The sequence below is a fragment of the Chiloscyllium punctatum genome, chromosome 12 (assembly GCF_047496795.1).
Source record: "Chiloscyllium punctatum isolate Juve2018m chromosome 12, sChiPun1.3, whole genome shotgun sequence".
Taxonomy (NCBI): domain Eukaryota; kingdom Metazoa; phylum Chordata; class Chondrichthyes; order Orectolobiformes; family Hemiscylliidae; genus Chiloscyllium; species Chiloscyllium punctatum.
In genome coordinates, this window is record NC_092750.1 from 17,573,686 (window position 1) to 17,600,447 (window position 26,762).

Consider the following 26,762-nt stretch of genomic DNA (forward strand, 5'->3'; position numbering starts at 1 on the left):
CAACATAACTTGAAAGTTGTAGTTGCAGCTTATTGACACACATTTGTTTTGATCCTGCCTCCATTGTTCAACTCTTATCTTAATGCTGACTTCACCATTAGCTTCCTCCTGCTGCTGTAGAAATAGGTCAAGGGACATACACTTTGCAAGTCCCACAGATTCAGCAAATAAGCAGTGGTGTAACTAAATTATACTTTGATAGATTAAAGCTTGCAACATCCTGGAAATTTGCCACTTTTAACTGTTTCAATATTTCAAGGTACAGAGCAAGTTTAAATGTTACCTATAACTCAAGAGAAATCATAGAATTGTTGCAGCATTTAAAAAAAAGGTCATTTTGTTTCTTTTCCAGCTTTCTGCAAGAGCCACTCACCTCTTCCCACAGCCTGCATTTGTTTTGTAGGGTTGAAAATTGTTGTTTTCAGATAACTGGCGATTTCCCTTTTGAAAGCCCTCATTGATTCTGCCTCCATTGCAAGTATGGGTAGATTCTAAATGTTGACCACTTTCTTCATTAAAAACATGCTCCTCATATCACAGTTCTTCCCCTTGTCAATCAAAAAGCTTTAGTCACATGATCTAAATTCTATTCCAACATACATTTCTACACAAATACGATATCTTGCCTCACTATCCAAATAATTTAAAAATTCTTTTAGAAAGTGAAAACTTTACGGTGGGTATTCTATATCCTTATGCATTTATGTTGTGAATGCAGGTTGCTGTTTAATATTATTGAAAATCTTTCTCCCCACTAGCCCCATATCCATAGAAACCTTTTAAAACTTTAGTACCAACAATGAAAAGCTGATTCACCTTGTTGTTACCTTGCAGCATCCCAAAAATGACGACTGTTTCAGAGTTGGAAGATGTAATCCAGCAGCTTCGGCAGCAGCTCCAGGAGTCAGAAAGTGAGAGGATGAAGGCAGCTCAATATGGGCTGGAGCTGCTGAAAAATGAGGCTGAACTGGACAACAAATTGACAGAAACAACAAATGAATTTGCTACTGTCCGAGAGGTACGTGTATAGAAGTTGCTTTACAAAATAAACCACTAATTGAATTGGGAAGTGATTTTTGAAATGAGCTGTTAATATTGTGTAACTTCAGGCTTCTGCCAAGAAAGCATTTTCTCCTGTTTGCATATCCACAACCTGATTTGGACCAATGCTACTTAAACAAGTAACTTGAAGGGAAGGACAGCTTATTGTTTTTGTCACCTATTTCCCCTGCCTTCTTCCCTTATCCACCTGGAATTATATAATGTGAGTCTGCTCTAAAAGGTTCTTCTATCTGAATTATTTGGATAAATTACTTTTAGGAGGGGGGAATGAATCAAAATTGTTGTTACTGTATACCTCTATGGAATGTAGTGTTGATCTATTGTCAAAATATCTATTTGATTCTATGGAATAATGAAATTATATTTTCTCTCCCAATTTTCTTTGATATTTAAATAGCACTTGGAACAGGAAAAATATTCACTACAGAGAGAGGTGGAACTCAAGAATCGTATGTTAGACAGCATGAGTTCAGATATTGAAAGTAGCAAACAGCAATATAAAACTCAGCTGAACCAACAACTGGAACAGCTAGAGAGAGTTCATGCCCGTGAAATTAATGAACTGAAGAACAAGGTATGCCATAATTCTAACAAGCAACGAATTAATTTACATTCCGGTGAGTTGTAAACCTGAATTTGTACAGCCTCCACAGACACTGCTTGAGTTTTTTCACTATTGTTTTGTTCTTATTTCTGATTTTCTAGTATCTACAGTATTTTGCTTTTATAGTAGCTGGATTATTTCTTGTTTGTACATTTGAGATTCTTCAAAATATGACAGATTGGCTCAAAGAAGAAATATCTGAGGCAGTTATACAAAATAATCATGACCTCTGCTCCTTGGGGGTGGAGTGGTTGTCAGAATGAAAAAAATTGAGCGATTTAAGCTACATTTGATTTACAAATGGAACGATGCAATTTCATTTTCCATGAGAGCAAAATTTGATCAACTGGTTTGCTTCCATTTCATATCTTTAAATTATAAAGGTGATCTTTGTCTCAATGCATACCACTTTCTCATCTATACATCTTGGTTTATTACTAGTTGGAAAAGCAGAAATCTGAGCTGGATGAAGCACAGCTCTGCGAGAAGCAGTTGAGACACAAACTGGATCGACAGAGTGAATTGCTTAATGCAAAGACTGAAGAATTGAGAAACTTATCTGAGCGTGCACAGGAAACAATGTCATCTGAAGTGATGAGTCTTCAAATGGAGAACATCGAACTTGAAACTGCAAAGGTATAAAATTGGCATCTTCTTTCAGTCAAGTACTTTAATTTATTTTAACTTGTCTGGTTCACAAGTATTATAGTATTTTTCCTAATTGTCATGGTCACCAAAGCACTTCACCATAATTTCAAGAGTACCATTCCTGTTCTCACTTTTGCCACATCTAATGCGTCTGACTGACTGACAGAAATAGTATCCATTTCTGTCCGTGCTAATTGGTAAATAATGGTCTAAAATTTACACTGTTATGGACTATCCATGTCCATAGCTGCAGAAAAACTTTCGATACATATGTATTTACAAACTAAGAGTAAAAGTAGGCCATTCAGCTCTTTGAACTAGCTCTGTCATTCATTACTATCATGGTTGGACTGATTGCGATCTCAAATTCTCAATTTTCCAGAAGAGCGTTCCAAAAAATATTGAACATTTGGGAAGAAAAAGAAGTCATTTTCTATTTGAATAGGTGTCTACAGATTAAAAATTAAGGAACTCTAGCTTTAAACTTTTCCATAAGAGGAATTTCACAATTATTTTATCAAGACCCCTCAGGATCTTATTTGTTTCAAGCAAGGCAGCTATTGCTTTCAAAATGCCAGATAGAAGCCTGCCCGTCTAATCTTTTCTTCACAAGCCAACCCCCTCCCCACAAAACAAAAATCCAAGTATTGGTCCAGTAAACCGTCTCTGAATGGCCTCCAACTCATCACATCCTTCCTTAAATTCTATGCACAGTACTCCAGAGGTGATCTTTTTGGATGCCCTGTAAAACTGACATATTACTTCCTTATTTTGTGTTCCTCCCTTTCTTAGCTCTCTTAATTAGTTATCGTACCTGCATACTGATCTTCACTTTAAATATGTGAATACACAGATCTATCTTCTTTTTCGAGCCCTGAAATTTCTCACCATTTGGATAATACACTTCTATTTTGGCAGAAAGAATAAAAAGACAATTTTACAGTTTCCCACAGTCATTTGCCACAACCATGCCCGCTTGCTTAACCTTGTATCTTCAAAACTCATCTTTGTATTGTCAGTAAATTTGGCAATCGTGCCTTGCGTCCCTTCATCAAAGTTATAAATATAAATTGTGAATTACCAGTTGAGGTACTAGCTTCAATCCTTTCGCTCCTATTCACAAATGTATTCTTGCCATGTATTTTGAGTGTAGATATTTGGGAGTGTTAATACTTATTTTGAATTACAACAACGGGGGTGGGGAACTTCTTTAGATATTTAAATTTTATTAAGCAAATATTACAACACGTCTAAACTGATGCATTGATTTTCTGTTCTGAACTTGCCAATTGAAAATAAAGTCAGAAGTCACACGCCAGGAGGTTCACTGACAGGAATGGTCCCAGGAATGAAGAGCTTAACATAGGGACATTTGAGGACTCTGGAGTTTAGGAGGATGGATGGTTGGGGGGAATCCACCTGAAACCTAAAGAATACTGAATGTCCTGAACAGATTGGATGTTGGGAAGAATGTTCTATTGGTAGGAGAGACTAAGACCCGAAGTTGTAGCCTTAGAATACAGGGAAGACCTTTTAGCACGAAGCTAAGGAGAAACCTCTTTAGCCATAGAGTGGTGAATCTACGGAACTCATTGCCGCAGAAGGCTGTGGAAGCCAGGTCATTGAGTATATTTAAGACTGAGATAGCTAGGTTCTTGATTGTCAAGGGGATCAAGGGTTACAGGGAGAAAGCAGGAGAATGGGTTTGAGAAACATATCCGCCATGATTCAATCTCCGAGCAGACATGATGGGCTGAATGGTCTAATTTTTGCTCCGATGTCTAATGGTGTTATGACACCAGGTTATAGTCCAACAGGTTTATTTGAAATCACAAGCTTTTGGAATGCTGACAAAGGAGCAATGCTTTACAAACTTGGGATTTCAATTAAATCTGGTGTCATGTGATTTCTAACTGTCCACTCCAGTCCAACACTGGCACCTCCATATCAGGGCTACAATTAAAAACTTATGCAGTTTTGTATAATATTCAAGAAAGCAGAAATCTATTTGGCAGTGGTGACTGAACAGTTCAATCCAGGAATGTCCTAGCTGTAATCCTTATCTTTGAGTTAGCTGGCTCACTCAGATGGTGATGAGGAGATTGCATTTAACTTCAGTGTTCTTGATTAGGACATTGTTCAAAGCCAGTTTGCCATTTGGTGCAACCTGCATTGTACCATTGTCAAGCAGCACTCTGGAATATGTTTTAGCTATGAATCACTGTTTAAATTATTGTTATAAAATTCTGACTTTCACATACTTTATCTCTTGTACAGGGGAAACTGCAAGAAGACCTTAATGAAATGATATACCATCAGGAACAGTTGGAGCTAGCTAATAATAATCTTCAGCGCCAGGTTGAACGACTTCAAGAGGAGAAGGAGGACCAAGAGAAAGAGACAGTATCCTATTGCAATGCATTGGAGGTGGCCACATTTATTTGTTTCCGAAACTGATTATTACTTCCAGACTGAAAGACATTGAGATTGGACTGATTCCAAAACTGCAATCTAATCCTTGACACACTGTCACACTCCTGTGTAATGCCGCTAAATTGCTGATGCCTAATTATTGCTAAAGTTAAGCAGACCTCTGTCTTTTTCAGGGCATCATCAATTCAAATTTACGTTGAAGGCACTGAGTATATCTCTGACAGCGGTTCTAAGCCAAATGTGTTTCATCTTATCAAAGAAAATCATAATTAAATTACATAGTTCAAAACAGATGCTCAAGCATGGAATGCAATTGGATATCTCAATCTGATTTCAAGTTGCATTGAGTTCTCGTCCGCAGTCCCATTCGTTTATTATATACTATATGAATCTGATAACTGCTCACCATAACATATTTGTCAGATCTGACCTGGCAGCTGCAGTTAAGTCTGTCTCACTGAATTCTAACCTACTTTGTGGAGTGGAATTTGATCTTTATGTTCCTCTTCATTTGCGGATTAGACAGTTTTAGTACGGGTAGATGCAAATAGTATAATTGCATTTGTCCGTGTGAAAAACTTTGCATCCTTTCTTGATCTCTCTATCAATTCTAGATTAGATTTCCTACAGTGTGGAAACAGGCCCTTCAGCCCAACAAGTCCACACCAACCCTGCAAAGAGTAACCCACCCAGACCCATTCCCCTACATTTACCCCTGACTAATGCACCTAACACTATGGGCAATTTAGCATGGCCAATTCACCTCACCTGCACATCTTTGGATTGTGGGAGGAAGCCAGAGCACCTGGAGGAAACCCTTGCAGTTACGGGAAGAATGTGCAAACTCCCCCAAGGCTGGAATTGAACCCAGGTTCCTGGTGCTGTGGGGCAGCATTGCTAACTACTGAGCCAATGTTGCTGCCGTTTCTTAAGCGATTCCAGAGTTAAGTGTCTGATGGTAATGCTGGAGCAAAAGGAGTGTTTTTCCTTACAAGAATGACTTAATATATGTCACACTTTTCTGACCACCAGTTACCTGTTAAAATCCCTTCATAGCCACTGAAGTATTTGTTTGAAGTGTACATATTATTACAATATAGAGAATAATCCAGAACTGTAGGAAGACAATTCTGAGAACGTTTGTTTCTACTGAGCCAATTGAGCTGATTCTTCTGTATTGGAGATGCATTTTATTTAATAATCTTACAATATTTTCCCTATAGATTACATTTTAAGTACTTCATATGGTTGAAATGCTCTGAAATCTGTCTTTTGCTCAAGGCCCCATTTGAGTTTCTTCTTAATATAAAAGCAGGTTTTGTATATGTTGAACCTGTGAACCATAAATTGTTTTGAATCACTTGAATGGATGCTTGTTTTTATTTTTACAGCATACAAGTGATTTTACATTTTTTTTAATGTAGCAATTCGTTCATATACTGGAATGGCGAAGTTTGTTTCAGTAGACAGGAATTTGTTCATCTTCTACAAAATGACTAATAACAGTAATCTAAGACCTGGTGCATTCTTTAAAGTATTTTTTTTTTCAAAAATTAAAGATCTCTTTTGTACATTGTCAGTTATTGAAAGAGGTATGACTTGGCCAAGCTGTAGAATTATTGTAGCTAAACTACAATAATTAATGTAGTTTAATTAATGTAGTTTGATTAATGGAGCTAAACTAGTGTGAAGTCTTGCATGTATAATTTATCAGTGATTTCTGGGCGATACATAATTTTTGTAGCTGATTTTAAACTTCTTACATGCAGAAAGCACGAGTGGCTAACCAGGATCTCCAGATCCAGTTGGATCAGGCATTGCAAGAGGCTCGTGACCCCAACAGTAAAGGGAACTCGTTGTTTTCTGAGGTAGTGTATTTCAAATGTTTTCATATGTCTGATTGTGAACAGCTTTTTAACTATTTGTAAATGTTTCCTCCATATGAATCTGATGATATAGACCCAAATAAAGAATCTTTACATACTGCAATAAAAGTTATGTTGGTTTTCTGAGAATCTATGCATAATCTCCTTCCAGGCTTCTACCAATTCTGCTTCACTCGGAATAGAATTGAAAACTCTTTGTTAAAAATACATACAATTTATTTCTACGTATTTCAATGTTAAATTAGTTGAGCAAGCAGGCTGAACTGTGTTGCCTGGGCAACTGAAGTACAGGATATTTCAAAAAGATTCTGAATTGAGTGATAGTTTTCTTTATTTGTTATAGGTGGAAGATCGTAGGGCAATGATGGAGCGACAGCTTATTGGATTGAGAGTCCAATACCAGTCGTTGCAGAAACAGCATGCATTCTCCCGTCAACAACTTCACCGAATGAAGGTATGGCTTCCGTAAGGCATTTCTGGAGCTTTCTGCTTCCCTGTATCTGTTACATATATAATGATACATATTTTATAAATTAGAATAATAACCCTACAGTGTGGAAGCAGGCCATTTAGCCCATCAAGTCCCCAATGCACATTCAAAGAGTATGCCGCACCTACCCTATCCCTGTAACCCTCCATTTACCATTTACCCTCCACCTAGCCTGCACATCCCCGGACACTATGGGGCAATTTAGCATGGCCAATCCACCTAACCAGTATGTCTTTGGACTGAGAGGAAACCAGAGCACCAGGAGGAAACACTCTCAGATACTGAGAATGTGCATACTCCACACAAACAGCTGGAATGACACTGTGAGGCAGTGATGCAAATCTCTGAGCCACTATGCTGCCCCAAATTATATTATGTATATTGATTATTTTTAATTTTTATGTTTTATATTACCAGCTGAGTTTAGAGAAATGCTTTCTGAATTGTGGCTATAAGTTGGTGTGCTACAACTTGTATTTCTGCAGGTCATTCTGTTCCATGTTAGCATGTATTACTTTTGTGAACACATCGTTCATGTGTTCAAGTCTGTCAGATGAAGAACAACATTCTGGAAAATTCTTTCTATCCTTACTAAATATAGAATTAAGATACTGTGGACTGCTACATCACATTTTTTTAGAGAAAGCCTAAAAAATTAATTGCATCTCCAGCACTTTACTACACAGTGGCAAGCCTATCCCAAGCTCTACTGGACAACCGCACCACTAAAAAAGCAGTGGTTGTTGGTGGTACTATATCATCTCAGACCTCAAGGGTTTGCTCAATAAATAAACGGTGAGCAACAGTACTTCAGGATGCTTTAATTCATTCGTAAAAATACATCTTTTGCGCTATTAGGTATAAGAATCATTCTCGTCCCTTCACACTGTCCGCATAACTCCCTTTTCTTCTTGTGGCTACTGGGTTTTTTTTTTGTTTTACAGAAAGCCAAGTTGACTTTTGGAATATTATTTGAAAGACATTAAAAATCCTGAAATCCAGTGTGGCAATTTGAGTTTGTTCAGTTATGTTTTGAGCTATCTTCTTTAATTAATTACTCAGTATTTTTTCTTGTGACTAAGTTTTATAGCTTGCATGCATGTCAACTTTAATAGTCTTCCTAGCAGGTAGTCTTTGCTCAAATGCTATATTTTGTAATCAGTATAGTTGTCTTCTGCTATCGATCATCTTCGGACCTTGATTTGGAGTACCAGGATATATGCAAGTAGCCCAAATCATTGTTGAGTGTTTATTTTCCAGAGCATTTCACTAGCTTCATGTCACTTTTTTTTTTGTCTTATGTAAGTGTGATAGTCTTAAAGCTTCACACATCTCCAGTAGCATATATTTTGCTTTCAATCTTGGATTAATGTTCGAATAAGAATCTTAAGATGGCAACAATTGCAATAGATCCTGCAAAGCATAATGTCTCCCAAACTCTAATATGCTTCTAATATTTTTATTACTAGGTACAGATAGCCACAATGTTACAAATAAAGGGTTTGCAGTCTGACCCTGGACAACTTGAACGTTTGCAATCGATGCTTGCACAAAAGAACAATGAAATTCAAGCTCTCGTGGTCAAACTGCGACGTCTGGAGAAAATGGAGGTAAATAAAACTAAATCCTACATAGTAGGAGCTTAGGCCTGCTCATTCACTATCTTCTGTTTCTCCTGTAAGACAAACTAATGGTCAGAGGTTTCAAATGGGCAGCAAAAGTGCCAGTTGGATGACAGGATGTCTGTACTCATTCACCATCCAACCTTCGTAATAATTTAAAGGCAACATGTGATTAGATCAGCCAAGATGGTGTCGGCATGATGGGTAGTGTTCTGGCTTGCCAGGCCAGCATCGTTTTCTCCACATACTTTTTAGTCTGTCTTCTTTTTCTTAATCCTTTCTTCTTTGAGGTATTAACAACCTTTAATATCAAAATCGTTATGAGACCAGAATATTTTCTTCCTTTCCCTAACTAGGAAGATTAGTAGTTCGATCTATCCCCTGTGTTTTGCTAAAGTAGTTTTGACTTTTGCTTTGAAGCAAAGCACATATTGGCAGGGGTGGCTCAGTTGAAATTGGGAACTTCTAAGCACATGTCCCATGACAATGGATATCCAAAGTACACCACTTCAACGTCCTGTCAATTTGGTCTAGATTCAATTATTATCTTTACTTTTCTTTCAGATGAATTACGATGCTGGAGATAATCCTAATGGAGTTGATGTTTCAGATTTTGGAGATGGGCAATACTACGTTGAATTGCTAAAACTGCAAATTGACAATGCCAAGTATGTATCAGATTAAATTTTGCACAATGGTTGCAAGTTTTGTAGTCAACAGACCAAGAAAGTAGTTTAATCAGAAACTAGCTTTAGCTTTGCGTATATTAATTCTCCTGGGATAAGGAAAATCTACGTTCGTGGAATGTAGATTTGTTATATTACTTTACCAGAATCATACTCTGAATATGACATCCACGCTACTCAAGTAAGGTCATTTGTTAAGTACATGGAAGATCTCTAATACTGCCTGCAGGGAAATTTATGTGCATTCTGTAACTGAATGTTGCCTTGACCAGAAGGACATTCTGGCAGCTATATTCCACACTCATGTCAAATCTCTTTCCTTGCACATTCACTCAGGAATGTAGTTACAAAGATACATCACAGATCCATGTGCTGATATCCTGTTTGATAGGCCATTATGTCTTTATAAGCCTCAATAATGGGTGCTAGCCAACCATCTATCATGGGTAATATCAAAGCTGGGCCTGTCCTGTCCTCACTTGAAGATTGAACCAGTTTTATTTTGCACTGTTTCAATAGGTTCCTGTTTCTAGATTCTGGATTAGTGGTGCTGGAAGAGCACGGCAGTTCAGGCAGCATCCATGGAGCTTCGAAATCGATGTTTCGGGCAAAAGCCCTTCATCAGGAATAAAGGCAGTGAGCCTGAAGCGTGGAGAGATAAGCTAGAGGAGGGTGTGGGTGGGGAGAAAGTAGCAGAGATTACAATGGGTGAGTGGGGGAGGGGATGAAGGTGGTAGGTCAGGGAGGAGAGGGCAGAGTGGACAGGTGGAAAAGGAGATAGGCAGGTAGGACAAGTCATGGGGACAGTGCTGAGCTGGAAGTTTAGAACTTCCATGACTTCCATGTCCGCGGCAGAGTGGGAGGGGGAGTTGAAATGTTGGGCCACGTGCCGGTGTGGTTGATTGGTGCGGGTGTCCTGGAGATGTTCCCTAAAGCGCTCTGCTAGGAGGCGCCCAGTCTCCCCAGTGTAGAGGAGACCGCATCGGGAGCAACGGTTATAATAAATGATATTAGTGGATGTGCAAGTAAAACTTTGGATGTGGAACGCTCCTTTAGGGCCTTGGATAGAGGTGAGGGAGGAGGTGTGGGCGCAGGTTTTACAGTTCCTGCGGTGGCAGGGGAAGGTGCCAGGATTGGAGGGTGGGTTGGAGGGGGGCGTGGACCTGACCAGGTAGTCACGGAGGGAACGGTCTTTGCGGAAGGCGGAAAGGGGTGGGGAGGGCGGCACAGTGGTTAGCACTGCTGCCTCACAGTGCCAGAGACCCGGGTTCAATTCCCGACTCAGGTGACTGACTCTGTGGAGTTTGCACGTTCTCCCTGTGTCTGCGTGGGTTTCCTCTGAGTGCTCCGGTTTCCTCCCACAGTCCAAAGATGTGCAGGTCAGGTGAATTGGCCATGCTAAATTGCCCATAGTGTTAGGTAATAGGGGTACGGGTGGGTTGCGCTTCAGCGAGTCTTTGTGGACTTGTTGGGCCGAAGGGCCTGTTTCCACAGTGTAAGTAATCTAATCTAATATCCCTGGTGGTGGGGTCTGTTTGGAGGTGGCGGAAATGTCGGCGGATGATTTGGTTTATGCGAAGGTTGGTAGGGTGGAAGGTCGTTCTGTCCTTGTTACGGTTGGAGGGTTGGGGTCTGAGGGCGGAGGTGCGGGATGTAGACGAGATGCGTTGTAGGGCATCTTTAACCACGTGGGAAGGGAAATTGCGGTCTCTAAAGAAAGAGGCCATCTGGTGTGTTCTGTGGCAGAACTGGTCCTCCTGGGAGCAGATCCGACGGAGGCGGAGGAATTGGGAATATGGGATGGCATTTTTGCAAGAGGTAGGGTGGGAAGAGGTGTAATCCAGGTAGCTGTGGGAGTCGGTGGGTTTGTAAAAAAAATGTCAGTGTCAAGTCGGTCGTCATTAATGGAGATGGGGAGGGAGGTGTCCGAGATAGTCCAGGTAAATTTAAGGTCAGGGTGGAATGTGTTGATGAAGTTGATGAATTGCTCAACCTCCTCGCGGGAGCACGAGGTGGCGCCAGTGCAGTCATCAATGTAGCGGAGGAAGAGGTGGGAAGTGGTGCCAGTGTAATTACGGAAGATCAACTGCTCTATGTAGCCAACAAAGAGACAGGCATAGCTGGGGCCCATACTTGTGCCCATGGCTACCCCTTTGGTCTGGAGGAAGTGGGAGGATTCGAAGGAGAAATTGTTAAGGGTGAGGACCAGTTCGGCCAAACGAATGAGAGTGTCGGTGGAAGGGTACTGTTGGGGAAGTCTGGAGAGGAAAAAACGGAGGGCTTGGAGGCTCTGGTCATGGCGGATGGAGGTGTAGAGGGATTGGATATCCATGGTGAAGATGAGGCTTTGGGGGCCGGGGAAAAGGAAGTCTTGGAGGAGGTGGAGTGCGTGGGTGGTGTCTCGAACGTATGTGGGGAGTTCCTGGACTAGGGGGGATAGGACAGTGTCGAGGTAGGTAGAGATGAGTTCAGTGGGGCCGGAGCATGCTGAGACAATGGGTTGGCCAGGGTGGTCAGGCTTGTGGATCTTTGGAAGGAGGTAGAACCGGGTAGTGCGGGGTTCCCGGACTATGAGGTTGGAAGCTGTGGGTGGGAGATCTCCCTGAGGTGATGAGGTTCTGTATGGTCTGGGAGATAGTTTGGTGATGGGGGGGTGGGGTCATTGTCGAGGGGGCAGTAGGAAGAGGTGTCCTCGAGTTGGCGGTGGATTAGTGGTGCTGGAAGAGCACAGCAGTTCAGGCAGCATCCTGTTTCTAGATGCAAGTTGAACAACAAAGGAAGATTAATGGCAGATTACTTGCCATAGTTCCTCCTTGTACTTAAAATGTATTCATCTTCAGCACAAAAGGCTACCTTGGAGTCAGATGGTTGAATGGCAGTGTATTTGTTTAAATCTATTACACATAATCGAACGTAACTCTTGTATCACTGCCATAGGTTCTACCTATGTACTTCCAACTGTAATTTATTTTCTGAACACTTCCTTTTCCTCTACTATTTGCATGTCTCTGGTGTAACTGTTCACTTGAATTATTGGTAGGTTAGGAGTTGAAGTAAAAACATTTGAGGAGTAAGTATTTTACAAAATATGCTCTCTAAATTTATCATTTTTGAACAGGTCAGTGATATCATGATTATAATGTTACTTTACACTAGGAAAGAAAATAAGACTGTTAATGATGAGCTGTCCTTGCAACGCATGAAGGCTCTTGCAGAGAGTCAACGTGTCTTAGAAGTTGAACGTAAATTCTATGCCAATGAGAGACAACTGAAACAATATCAGAGTGAGAACATGAAACTTCGAATCAAACTGGATGAGTTGAGGCTCAAGTATGAACCTGAAGGTATCTGTGCCAACTTGTGATTCTTCTAAGATTTGAAAACCCAGCCATATTTGTTTATCCCAACTAACAGTATTTCTGTATTGTATGAGTTTTTTAAAATTTATATTTGTCAGTGCCTCATCCTTCTGCATGGCTTTGCATAAATGTATTTTTCCAGACTAGTGGATGTGGGTGATCATCTGTTAAACAGTGTTGCCCTGGTTACTTGAAACCAACAATATGATAGTGACGTTTTGACCTTAAAATTTCTGAACAGGTTCCATGCCAATTTCTGACAGTTTGAAATTAGTAGTATCTTTGTTAAATATGTAACTCTGCAAGCTATTGGGAAAATTGTTTTGCTGCACAATTAAAAGGAGCTAATTTAAAGGCTTTCTTGAACTAGAGAAATAGTGAGTTTATTAGATACTGAAGCATGAGAAAAGGTAATAAAACTCAACACCTGCACACAGGTTAGAAATGAGAGGCAAGTCTGAAAATTAAAAAAAAATAAAGCTCTTTCGTTTGCTTATGATGAATAGATAATGAAATATTGCAGCATTAAAGTGGGTGAGTTTGGGAATTGAGCAGTTGTTTAGCGATTTCTTTCTTCTGCTGTTAGCAGAAAGACATTCTCCAGTTTCTTTTAACAGGTAGCTCTGACCTGACTGCTTTTCAGCAAAAGAGTATTATTTGTTTCTCACCTGCGCATACTGGTTCTATTGGAAATTCTCAGCTGTGTCTCTTCTCAGCACACTTTTTTAGCTAGCTCCAAGCTAGCAATCTAGCACACAGCCACTACAGGATGCTGTTGGTTTTTTGACCTCCCTTCCTGTGTATTCCTGGAAGGGTGAAACATGTTTTACTTTTCACCAGAACTGCTATCCTATCAATTCAAAGTATATTCACAGTCTGGGACACAGTCCACAGGACAGAGTTTTCTGCTGAGAGGAGTTAATCACTCGTTGTCATCTCTGTAGCTGCAGAAGGTCACAGTTCGGTTTTTTGAATGGCTTCTGTCCCGTTTTAAAAATGTTGTTGTTTAAGTTTCTTTGACACTGTTTAGATATGACATCCTGTGACTCCTCTTGGGGCTCCTTGTAATCCATACTGAGACTGCTCAGACAACCATCAAATTTTACACTTTTAACAAACATTTGGCTTCTAAGTCTATTTTTTTTTGGAAAAGAAGCAAACGTTTTTCTTAAATTCAGTATGTTTGCAACTAATTTGGGATTGCAATGTCTTATGACGTGATCTAATAGTATAATTAGAATAAACTTGAAGCATTGAATAGTTGTTGCTTCTATATGATGGCCAGGCTTCAGGTGAGTAATATTTCCAATTAGAATCTTTTTGTTTTTAAAAATAATTTCTTAATTTTAAATTTAAAAGTTAAGTGAAGAAAAATAGCAAGTAACCTAATTTTAATTCTTTAATTCTCGACCATACATTTGCCTCTATTCATCAAGGCATGTTTTCTTACTTAAATTGACCACATGATTCATCAGCTTTATACTGCTATAGCCTTTGTAAGAAGTGAAACTTGAAGTAATATCTGCATATACAATTTGAGAGTAGGGGTGTAAATTTTTCAAAACTGTTATACCCCTATGGTCTGTGTGCTGGTAGAGGGTCAATGATCCACTAATTTTAATTTTCCTCATTTACATGCCCTGGTCATTTCTTTGGAAGTTGAACTGTTTATTGTGCTTTTTATAAAAAGTAATTTTAGGCATGATGGCTATGTATCATATTTTTATGCTGTGATCATTCTATGATTTCAAGTTAGTAAGACCAGTGAGAGTGATGGTTAACCAGTTTCCTCCCTTTTTGTTAAAACACACTTTCCCTAGTTTCTATAGATATAAAATATGTGAAGTTGTTCGTTAGTTGTGAACCAGACTGTCTGTCCCCACCCAAAATGTCCAGGGCTGTGTAGCAGTAACTACAAAGTTAATACACTAATTTCAATTGTTTATGTTTAACTTTAAAGTTCTGCTTGCAAAATTTGATTCTAGAAGTTAAGAACCGGCCATCAAATCGCAAGAAGGAGAAACTTCCATTTGAAGTACTTGAAGAAGCTCAACTAGCATCCAGTAAGGATCCTGCTGCTGAAGCCACTCTCTCATCTGATAAAATATCTGATGCCAGAAGCAGACAGACTGATGCGCTGCATAATGAGACTTTAGCTTCATGCTTTGAACCAGTCATTCAAGCAGTGCCAGCCTCGGCCAGTGAGGAACAAATTACAGAACTGGAACCAGCTTGTAAACAGTCGCCTTCTAAAGAAGGCAAGCGACTACGAATCTTGCAAGAAGTGAATGAGGTTCAAGTTTTGTCTGAACGGAGCCACAATGAAGTCGCTAGGCCATCACCCTCTCCAAGGTCAGTGCCTCGCTTTCAGCTTTTGCCCAGCATTCTGCACTGGCCTATTGCACTCCTTATTTACAGCATGAACTACGCTTTGTGCTTTGTTCTTGGTGTCTTTGGTTCTGTTTTCGCCACCTTCCCTGCCTTCCAAAAGTTTCGACACTCAAAATTGTGTAACAAGACTAGAGATTTTTTAATGAAGAGGCAGACCTAGATAGCGTGCTGTTTTCTTAAAATCCTTGCTACAAACCTGCAGTACCATCAGTTTCGAATGCAAACTGTTTGGCTGGCACAGTCCAGAACACGCATTTATTCTGTTGGCTATAATTTTGAAAAAAAAATTGCTGCAAATGCAGACTAATTTTATTTTCCATTCCATTTCCTTGTGTATGTGCTTAGCTTTTTTGCTTTGTATTCCTTTTGAAAGTGCTTGAAATGCTATAAATATGGAAAGGATTGGACTGAAACCAGTGTCATATATATAATTGTCCAGTTAATTTATTTATCTTTGTTCAAATTCATACGTTTTATTCTGTCTTTATTTACTGCACTTTTCCAACTCTATGGTAAGTGTAGTGCAGATTTTGGTTCGCACTGATTAAATTATATTTTGGTTTACTTTTCAATTTGTCTCCTCCGCTCCCTAGCGACCTTTTTACTGTTAAGTCTCCCTGCCAATTCCATAACCACTAAAGCAGCCATGTGATTTGTTCCAGTCTTTTGCCAGTATAATTCTTGATCTAGCCAATGGATATGATATTTAATACCACTTGACAGCTTGTTGCAATCGGGAGCTTACAGGAAGAAAGCTGTATTGCAGGAGTCTGTTCATTGCACTGATATATCCTCCTTAAGCTGTCTCACATTGTTATTTAAGGATTCTGCAGATCATAATTTGGGGATCATGTATCAGATTTGCCACTTAAATGATACTGTAATTTGAAGTTGCTTATTTTAAATTACTAGATAATTTTGAATTGTTAGAGCACTTGAAATTTAAATTTCTTTATTTTAAATTGCAAGGCATTTTTTTTGCACAGTACAAAAGCAACTTTAAATTGTCCAGAGTAGACAAGCTTTGCATGCAGTCTGAGCCTGTCTATACCAGTAAATCCACTGATGTTCAAAGAAGACCTTTGCAATGTGCATAGTTTTACTATTATTTTTGATATATTAACATGAGAATTTTGAATGTATTCTTTCTGCAATTGAAACCTTTCTGAAAACTGTTTTTGTCCTTTTTGTGTCTTTTCTCTTATCTTAAACAACTTTAGATCCGTGCTGTCTCCAACGGGCTAAACTGGCTCTTCACAATATAGGTCATCTGATAAAAGACTGCTTCCTCAATATTTTTGCTCAATAACTAAAATACTGTGTCTGAGTCACTAGAAATTCTGTAACCTGATGTTTCTGATCTGTACTAGGACTGCAATTCACAGAAGTCCTGAGGATTTTATCAACACCCACTCCCCCAACCAAAGCGCACTTGTCTTTTCTGATCTTCCCTCTCCCACCCCTTCACATTCACCTCTATCTAGCTCCCCACTCCTTTTGTTTCACCCTTTTTTCCTACCTGAATTTGGATCTCTGGTTAAAATTTTGGCTTTTTAAACCTTATCCCATACTGCGCTAAGTTGCATGCAACTTGTAACAGACAATAAATGCAACATTTCTGATTTCCTGAGAACATTATCAAGGAAATTATTTGCTTGCATTTTGTAGCATTTTCTTAAGAAGCAGTTAGGAAACATGCTCTGAAGTGTGTATAGCTGCACTGGAAAAATTCTTCCTGTTGTTTAGCAATATGCATTTTCCACTGCCTTGCTGCTAATTACACTATGAACAGCTTATTGGCAGAAATATCCACAAATGGGGTTTCATTAGTTGTATAGATATGGTCTTCCCCAAAATAATTTAACAAACATTATCTGCTATATCTTGTTTTATTTCTGTTGAAATTGTTATTTTGTACCCTAGTACTCTGGGTTATATGTATAAAGTTATAAAGAATAAAGCTATAACGCTCATTCTAGGGAGCAGTTCGACAAGTTCTAGAAAGGATATATTGCTTCCATCTATGTATTTAAAGTTTGTAATGAAGTTCAGCAGACTGAAGATGCTTATTCTCAAGCCTTTTGTGTTCAATTAAACTACTTCGTATTTCAAAAAGTTTAGATTTTGGTTCTGTTTTGATAATTCTTAACCAGTATTAATAATTACACTGGCTACTATTTCTTAGTGCTGAATAACTGTACTTCGAGATCTGCATTTCAAAGGAAAGTTACTTGTGGCATTAGCACCTCCAAGTGGACAAAAAATGCATTTCTACTGGTTGTGTAAGGTTAAGCAGATTTTCTCCATTCAACATTTAAAGACCAATTTATTGCAGATTGTGATTTATTTCAATGGAATGAGATATATTAGATCCTGGTTGTCATGCAGTTTGTAATGGGAATAAATTGAGATTTGAATCTTTTAGAGAACATCCTTCAGAATAAGTTGTAATACAATAAAGGTTGTTAGTTTTGCCAATAAGGGAACAGTATAAAACACTTTGCACGGCATTTTCAGAATTATGTAGAAGTTACCCACAAATAGCATGATTTACTGTCATATCAATTCATTAGAACCCAATCACTAGAAGCTGCCTGGTTGTCTTTCTAATTCTGAGTGTGGGTTGTGCCTATTAGGCACAAACAAAATCATGGAAGCACTGACTTTCCTAACTAATTAATTGAATATGGGTGAAGCGTTTTTTTTAAACTGAGGGAGCAAGATTACGTGCAATTTTATTATTCAATAGTGAAGGTTCAAAACTGGCTAAGACTGAGAACATTTTGAAGTGCTAACCATTCAAAATTCTACACAATGTTTTGTGCATATTTTCTTTTGCAAATTTTCAGTTACTGTAATTTCTAACCACCTTAATATAGTTTTTATTTTAAAAGTTTGTACAACAACATGACAAAATTGCTAACCTTAGTTCTTAATAATTAAATGACTTTTCTCCTGAATGTGTCTTTCCCAAAAACCTGAGCTTGGACTTGATTGTTTTGTCTGATTCTTTTGAGTGAAGGGCAGGTATTGTACTCTGAGCATGTAAGCTAATGAGTTGTTTAGATTTTTTCTTTAAATAAAAAAAAAACTAGATAATGAAACTGGAAAACCTTATATTGAAATAAAGGTTTTAATTATTTTTGTTTGTGTGAAAATCTGATCAGTTTTGATAACTTTGACTACAATTTGAAACCAAAATAGCTTCATAAAACAAATTAAGCTGTGAGATGAATGGGACAAAGTGAATGAGGAATGTTTTCCTCCTTTTTAAAAGTAGACTATAAATCTAAATCTCTGGTTGCATCTTGCAACCAAATTTAACTTATACCTCCCCTCCCCCAGTACTACCAAAGCAAAGCTACAGTTCATGTCACTAAGCACCCACCGTCAAAGTCCAGGATTCGGTTTTCCCATATGAAGCTGAATACCAATTGCCTGTAGCCAATACCAGAATTCTATATTTAACTGCATTTCTTTTGTATAACATTACACCATTTGTTTTCAGTTTTGAAAGTGATAAAAGATTAAAGAAAAGAGTTTTTATTCTTATGTGGGGTGGCACGGTGGCTCAGTGGTTAGAGCTGCAGCCTCACAGCACCAGGGATCAAGGTTCAATTCCAGCATCGGGTGACTGTCTGTGTGGAGTTTACACATTCTCCCCGTGTCTGCGTGGGTTTCCTCCGAGTGCTCTGGTTTCCTCCCACAGTCCAAAGATGTGCAGGTTAGGTGAATTGGCCATGCTAAAGTGCCCATAGTGTTAAGTGCATTAGTCAGAGGGAAATGGATCTGGATGGGTTATTCTTCGGAGGGTCAGTGTGGACTTGTTGGACTGAAGGGCCTGGTTCCACACTGTAGGAAATCTAATCTAATCTTTTACTTTCATTCTTCAATTAATTACTATATTAATGGGCTTGATGTTACCATAATGGCATGAACATTCTCAATTGTAGAAATGTAATTGTTGACCCATCAATTAAGATCAGGGGAAATTCATTAATGTTGTATAACCATAGATTGATTTTGAAGGCATTCATTTTTTTACAGTTTGTGGAAATCTTTGTTGGAACATTGGGAATAAGTGTAAAGGTATAGCTTTCATGTTGGAACAGAGGAGTAATGAGAGAGCCAAAGGAGGGAGGATTATTTAGATACGAGATGGGAATACTTGTTGAATGAAATGCAGAGCAAATAGAAGTGAAAGGGATGAGGAATGAGGTATAAAGAATGGACTGTGGTACAGAATTGAAGAAACTCAAGAAAGCTAGGGAATGCAAGTGTGGAATTGGCAGAACACTTGATGACTAGTGAGGAAGCAATTGAAGCAGGTGGTAAAGGGACATGAAGGCAAAGTGTAGTGTAAGTGTTGAATGTTTGTGTAGAGTAAGGGAGTCCAATTTGAGAAGAATTGTAAACCATTTATATATTTTTCCTTGTCTATATTGTTGAGCAAAATAAATCAATATTGAAGCTTTATGAAGTAATCGCATTGTTAAGGATTGTAAAGTCACTAATGCGCAAAGGTTAGTCTTCTAAAATTAAGCTTTATTGCAATGTAGCACAAACATTATACAGCAATGGACCTCACAACTGTTTTTTAGATATGAATATTGATGTAAAAGGTGGAAAATTACATTTGTACAGTACCTGATGTCAAACCTTTTAAAGTACTTCATAAAATTACTTTTATAAACACATTGCCATGATGGTGGATGATTATTGAAATTTGAGTGCACAACAAAGTATTTGACCCACTTTGCTAGCTACTTGACAGCGGCTTCTGCTCTAATTGCTATATTTCTTCCTAATTGCCACTATTTCTCCTTCAAATATTTCTCATTTCTTAAAATATCTAGGGAGTAAACACAGTTTACTTAACTAAACATATGAAGCACAAAAAACACTTACTCAGTTACAGAAAGCAAAACTCAAATTGTCAACCCACCAAAGTGTTTTTTAAAAGAAAATCACATGAATTTTTAGTAAATTTGCATTGTGAAATCTTGCCATTAGTTTAAGTGGCTGTTCCTGATATTTAAAGCTGGCTAATAGGACTAAATTAATTTATGATATCTAATCGGCATCTTTTTCTGTACTGTACAACTCTCTATGATCACTCTTTCTGGATATGGGTGGCACAGAGGTTAGCACTGCTGCCTCGCAGCGCCAGAGACCTGGGTTCATTTCCCGCCTCGGGCGACTGTGTGGAGTTTGCACATTCTCCCCGTGTCTACGTTGGTTTCCTCTGGGTGCTCCGGTTTCCTCCCACAATCCAAAAATGTGCAGGTTAGGTGAATTGGCCATGCTAAATTGCCCGTAGTGTTAGGTGAAGGGGTAAATGTAGGAGAATGGGTCTGGGTGGGTTACGTTTCAGCGGGTCGGTATGGACTTGTTGGGCCGAAGGGCCTGTTTCCACACTGTAGGGAATCTAATCTAATATTACATTGATGGCCATATCATGTATATATTAATATTGCACCAAATAGCTGTTCTTGATCAACTTATTTAGAAACATTATTACACACCTCTGTAGTAGACAGACCTTAAATCCTAGTCTCCCAGCTCAAAGGCATGGATACATACACTGCATCACACTGTTTATTTTCTAAGATGCCATTTGATGTATTATTACCACATCCAATAAATGTCCTTCTATTATTTGTATACTTTGCAGCATACTGATGCACTAACTTTTGCTGTAAGAGATTTGACTTCTTGTGGTTAGACCACATAATCTGTATGGAACGTCATGCATTTGTAAATGGGTGAAAGGTTTTGCCTTTCATGTTCTTGATTTACTATGCTCATTTGCTACTCCCAGATGTAGGGGTGCCAGAGTTGCTACTTCCATTAGTTTTGCCACCAGGAGGGGAGAACAGTTTTCCAAGAGACAAATAGTTTGCTAAGATTGTTCCCTAAGTGCAAATACAGGCCTGGATTTCCAGTTTTGAATAAATGCCCTGCCACTGAACTGTTCATGGTTTAATGGCATTGCAGTAAGGCATGACACTGGTACAGTTCAATTCTTGTTACTATTAACTCTGAGTGCTAAGCGGTCCTTTTTGTTTCACTGTTTTATTGTTGTTGGAGCAAATGCAGGATGTGTCCAGAGCAACAGCAAGCTTCAGATTAAAACAATTGGTTTGATTTTTATTTTAAGAAAAGTTTCTACACTTTTCATGTGTAATTTAATTTAATGTTCAATTGTAAGCTCCATATTTGTGAATTTTTAAGAACTTGTTGTTTAGTTATAAATGAAAGTTTTGTAGACTGCTGTAATTTCATGAAAAAAATCTACTTGAAAGACAAGGTTATATAGTTAAGATGCATGACATCAAAATGCTGAGGCATCCATTTGCTTAAACTGCATGCCAATCAGAATGCAATAGTGTCTGTATTGGAGAGCGAGATAGAATCAACTCATATTTTAAACTTTCTATACGGCTATCATTTTAATGGCCTGTTTCAAAGATTGTGTCATTTACATGAGGAAATGTTATTACTGTTTTATTTAAAAAAACTATTTTGCTTTCAAAAGTCATAACATCCTACAATGAACTTTAATGTCACAGCATTAAGTTGGTTTGTGCATCATCACAGAAAGTGCTGACCCAGATAATGGGGTGGAATGAGTGCATTGTCTATATGCATGTGTTGCTACTTTATTGTACTGTTGCCTTTTTTAAACTCAAGATCTTTTTCCTTTGAGCTAAACTAACCAGTTCAAGTATGTTTTGCACATGTACTTTTGATATCTATAATATAATATTTCACTGTAAACTGCCAGCGATTTTCTTATTAGAAAGTCTTAAACTTGCTCTCAGATTGTTTTTAAAAATTGTGTTGATAAATTGTTTACCCAGAGAAGAGGGAGAAACTTAACACAATAAAATTCTAGGAGAAAGTAAGGACTGCAGATGCTGGGGATCAGTCGAGAATGTAGTGCTGGAAAAGCACAGCAGGTCAGGCAGCATCAGAGGAGCAGGAGAATCGATGTTTCGGGCATAAGCCCTTCATCAGGAATGAGGCACTATAAAATTCTGTAGTTATTTTCAACGTTGAGTCATTTATATACTGTGTGGATGGTAGAGTCAATACATAGAAAAGATCGTGTAGTTTCCCTAGAAAGTGATTTTGCTTCAAAATAAAGAGGCCTGAAAAATAGGATCTATTTTAGTTAGAAAAGATATTATGGAGTATTTTGAAAGATCTATTTAAAACTGAGCATGTGAACTTAATAGAAGCGATTTTGAGGGGTCTACAGTGAAGAATGTGGATATAAATTCAAATGTAAAAGATTTAAGGCAGTGGAAATTTATTTTTATGTAAAGAGTAATGAGGCAGTAGTAAACAAGCAAAGTTGATAATTGAAGCAAGGACCATTCAGCGTTTAACAGCAGGTGTGATAGGTTGAAGGAAAATTGGGTAAAATGATTTGGGAATGTGACCAGTGAATGAGGATAACTGCTGGTGTGGAGAATAAATATCAATTTGGACTAGTCAGCCTGTTTTGGGCTGCAGTTTCTTCTGTGACTTTATAATGTCCTTGCTCTTATTGTGCTTTGATTGTAGGGCTAGATTACAATCTTGTTCCAGATTGAATCATGAAATGACAGCAGATCTACAAAATGGGATTGTTTTTCTGAATCATTATACTGTCTCTTGTGTGTACAGGGAGTAATTTCGCAGAGGTTGTCATTTAAAAGCTTATGTGTACTGGTTCAGAGGTTTATCAAGTGTTTTTTCTAACTTGTACTTTTTAAAAAATTTATCTCAATCTAAAAAATTATAACAATCCTAATGTAAAATTTAGTCTCAAGTTAGAAAGTTTTGGGACCAAAACTGCATAATGAACGTGTTCCTGTTGTCTATTTCTGAATTGCTACTGGATAAATCTCTGAATTTGGCTCCTGTATCATGTTTAATCCCATAATATGGAAGATTGTTTGAATACTCTGTAGGGTATCCAAGAATGATGTGAAGCTAGAAAAGCCAGATGAGGAAGAAATTGATGAAGCAGAAGAGCTGAAACTGAAGAAAAGAGTTAAGCGTCCAAAGTTGCACCCAGTCATCCATGTGTCATCTCAGCCCACCGTTGAATCTCAGTGTGCCCAACAGTAAACAGAATATTCTTCTGGTATTGAATACATAAGTGCTCTATTAAAGATAAGTCTGGGAGAGTATGTAAGCACATTGTACAACTTAATGAGCTGGCTCTTTGGAACTTGCAAATCATTTGTGCATTAGGCACTTGAATTTAAACTTAATGTACATCTCTGTGGTATTGCTGGTCGGAGATGCAAGTATGACACATTTTGGTAGTGTGTTGAATTTTGTGTTCAACAGGTGCCTTTCTGCATACAGGAACTTGCATTTCAACTCCTCTAACTGTGAATGAAGATAAGCATAGGAACAAAAAGGAAATACAACTTTATAAAAGGAATTACAGATTCTCTTTCGCTGGATAGCGTGATTTTGGGAGTAACTCCATGATTTGCTAGGTCCCGTAAAACATAATCAGGCCTCTTAAAATGTGGTAACCTAATCTTTGATAGCTTTTTTCCTTCACTATTAACAACTTCAAATTAACTAATTTCAAATTGAATGAGAAATTCATATGTTCCTGTTTTTCTGAAGCTCCAATCTCTTCACCTCTCTGACAGCGAAGTCTCAAAATAACCTCTGACCTATAACTAACTGTATTGTTCTCTATTAAGTTAGCCACTTGATTGGATTCTCTGGCTTTCAAAAGATTTTGTTTTACCTTTTAAAATATGTAATCCATATTTACATGTTTCTGGGTGTTAGGAAATACAACCAAGTGTTGTATGGACCACCCTATTATGTCTGCTGCATTTATTGGAAACTCTTGATGTACAAACAATGCCAAGGTATGTAACAAGTTGCTCTAAATTGCAGTGACATTTTTTGAGGGTTGGGAGGGTGGAGTTTTACTCTAAGTGCATATGAACTAAGATTCAAAACCCATGCCCCCTGCTAATAACAGCAAAAACTCTGTATTTTTCTAGACTATAATGAGAAGCTTTGCAATCAGATTTGGTACGTTTTCATTTGACAACTGGGAAAATAATGCTAACCCTGAAAAATGTATTCTGACTTGGCTCAAACCTGGACCTGGGAACTGATACCTGTGTATACATCTTGATGATCAGCTGGGTTAGTAGAGAAAGGGTGTTTGTATCCTATTTGGCATCTTGAATTCTTACCTTTTTATTAATAACAGTTTGCAGAGTGCCGAGGTTGAACTTATTCTGTGGTTAAACACCATGGTATAGGTAATTTATAACATTGTTTCAGTATTGTAGTGCATCTTTCATGGACATTCTTTGCCTATTATCCTTTGCTCGTCTAAGCAAGTAATAATTTGCTGGGCAATAAAATCATCTTGGTTATAGAGCACAAACAGATAACAACAGCTCTGTGTTTGCAAATGGTTTGACATCCTTTAGTAAAGTACGTTAAAAATTTGTAACCTTTTTTGTTTGTCTTTGCATTATTCACTGCCTTGAGAGGTATGAAGTTTTGTCTTTGTTCTTGTTTTTGATCCCCATGATCTCTTAGTTTAAACTGTTACTTGAGATTTGTATATTGATGGCTGATTCAAGTATTTTAATCAGTATGAAAATGGAAATAAAACTTGAAATCTGATCCCATTTTATTCTTCTGAATTTTTTTTATGGGAGTGATGGCTAACATTCTTTATCTTTCCATTAAATAACATTGAGAGAAAAAAAATTCATTTTTGAGGTAGTGTTATTTCTTTTATGACCTGTGCAGACTGCACTTTTCTAGTTATTCTTGACTGAGAAAGGTTAGATTAGATGAGATTAGATTAGATTCCCTATAGTGTCAGGGTATTTTCTAGATGGTGTGGGTTCAATTGCCTAGATCTTTAAAACATCATGAACAGGTACAGAAAATAATCAAGAAAACTAATGGAATTCTGGCCTTCACATCCAGAGGAATGTAGGGATGCAGAAGTTATGCTGCAATTATGCAAAGCCCTGATTAGACCCCACTTGGAGTACTCTGAGCAGATATGCACACCACACCTTGGGAAGGATAGGTGGATCTTGGAGGGAGGTTTGCAAGAATGATACCTAGACTTCAGGGATTATGTTATGAGCCGAGATTACACAAATTAGGGCTGTTTTCTCTAGAGTTGGAAGGTTAGGGGGCAATCTGATCAAAGCCTTCAAGATATTAACAGGAAAAGATAGGGTATTTAAAGGTAAACCATTTCCACAGGTTGAGGATTCTAGAACTAGGAGCATAGTCAGAGAATTAGGGCCAGATCACTGAGGAGAGATGTGAGGAGCATTTCAACACAAAAGGATGGTCGCTGCTTGGAATGCTCTTTCCCAAACAGTGCTGGGATGTAGGATCAGTTGTTAATGTTGAATCTGCGATTAAAAATGTTTTGTTAAGCAGAAGTGTTAAGGGATATGGGCTAAAGGCAAATGTATGGAGAAAGGCCACAGATCAACCATTATCTCAGTGAATGGCAGAAAAAGCTTGAGGGGCCAAATGGTCTCCTGCTGTTTTTGTGTATTATGCCTACACATTTAAAAAAAAAATGCTTGGACCTGGCAATTATCTCCAGTACAAGAAAATACTGTTTCTGTTTTCAAAATGCAAGAAGTCCATGCTTTCACTTTTACTAATATTGGATTCATCTGATGTTCACCTAAAACTGAACTATTTAATGTAACTATAAACAAGCAACCCCAAAGTTTGGGTTGTATCAGATGTGACCATTTATGGCTGGAGGATGCGTATTGAGGATTTTGGGTCATATTGACAGTGGTGGTGAAAATTTGAAGTTATAGAAATAACACTAAAACATATTTGCTAATCTGCTAAATATGCATTGTGATAAAACAGAATACTGTGGATGTTGGAAATCTGAAATGAAAATGGAAAATACTGGGAAAACTAATCTCAAGTAGAATCTGGAGAGGGAAACATTTGATATTTCAAGTCCTGGTTCTTGTGTCAAAATTCAGTGGGGTGATGGTGAAATGTAAACCTGGTGGGTAAGCCCTACTTGGAAGATGGTGGTGGAAAAGCACAGCAGGTGAGGCAGCCTCCGAGGAGCAGGAGAGCTCTGGCCTGAAACAGATTTTCCTGCTCCTCAGTTGCTGCCTGACCCACTGTGCTTTTCCAGCAACACAGTCGACTCTGATCTCCAGCATCTGCAGACCTTACTTTCTCCTACTTGGAAGGTGTTGGGTGGCGCCACTTCAGTCACACACTCACATGTGCACACGCGCGCACACACTCACACGCACACACACACACACACTATTTTCCAAAAGTGTTTCTTTGAGGGGAATAAGGAACCTTCATGGGCAACAAATGAGAATAAATTAATATGACACATACGCTGTGTAAAACTGATGATCAAATGGCATCTCCTGGTGCTGTTGTAAACAGTGTTTGCAAAATACTGGGGACTTGCATAATACTCCTGCATTTGTGTTGATGACATGCCAAGACCATTACCCAATTTTAAACTATTTTAGGTTATCATTGTCTTCAAAATATAAAATAACTAATT

The 26,762-nt window shown here is 38.3% G+C and overlaps 1 protein-coding gene across 2 annotated transcripts; it reads left to right on the forward strand.

Annotated features, from left to right (window-relative positions):
• The first annotated feature begins 844 nt into the window (after positions 1–844).
• spdl1 (spindle apparatus coiled-coil protein 1) lies at positions 845–24,850 on the forward strand. 2 transcript variants are annotated; one of them, XM_072581934.1, is made up of 11 exons: positions 845–1,018; positions 1,460–1,636; positions 2,108–2,302; positions 4,592–4,741; positions 6,517–6,615; positions 6,977–7,087; positions 8,593–8,733; positions 9,310–9,413; positions 12,588–12,775; positions 14,776–15,142; positions 23,143–24,850. In XM_072581934.1, exons 1-11 carry the CDS (start codon positions 845–847, stop codon positions 23,300–23,302), a joined length of 1,866 nt encoding a protein of 621 aa, XP_072438035.1. In that variant the 3' UTR covers positions 23,303–24,850. The 2 variants fall into 2 exon arrangements, with proteins under 2 accessions (XP_072438035.1, XP_072438036.1); XM_072581935.1 differs by lacking the exon at positions 23,143–24,850 and adding an exon at positions 16,402–18,158.
• Positions 24,851–26,762: the final 1,912 nt, after the last annotated feature.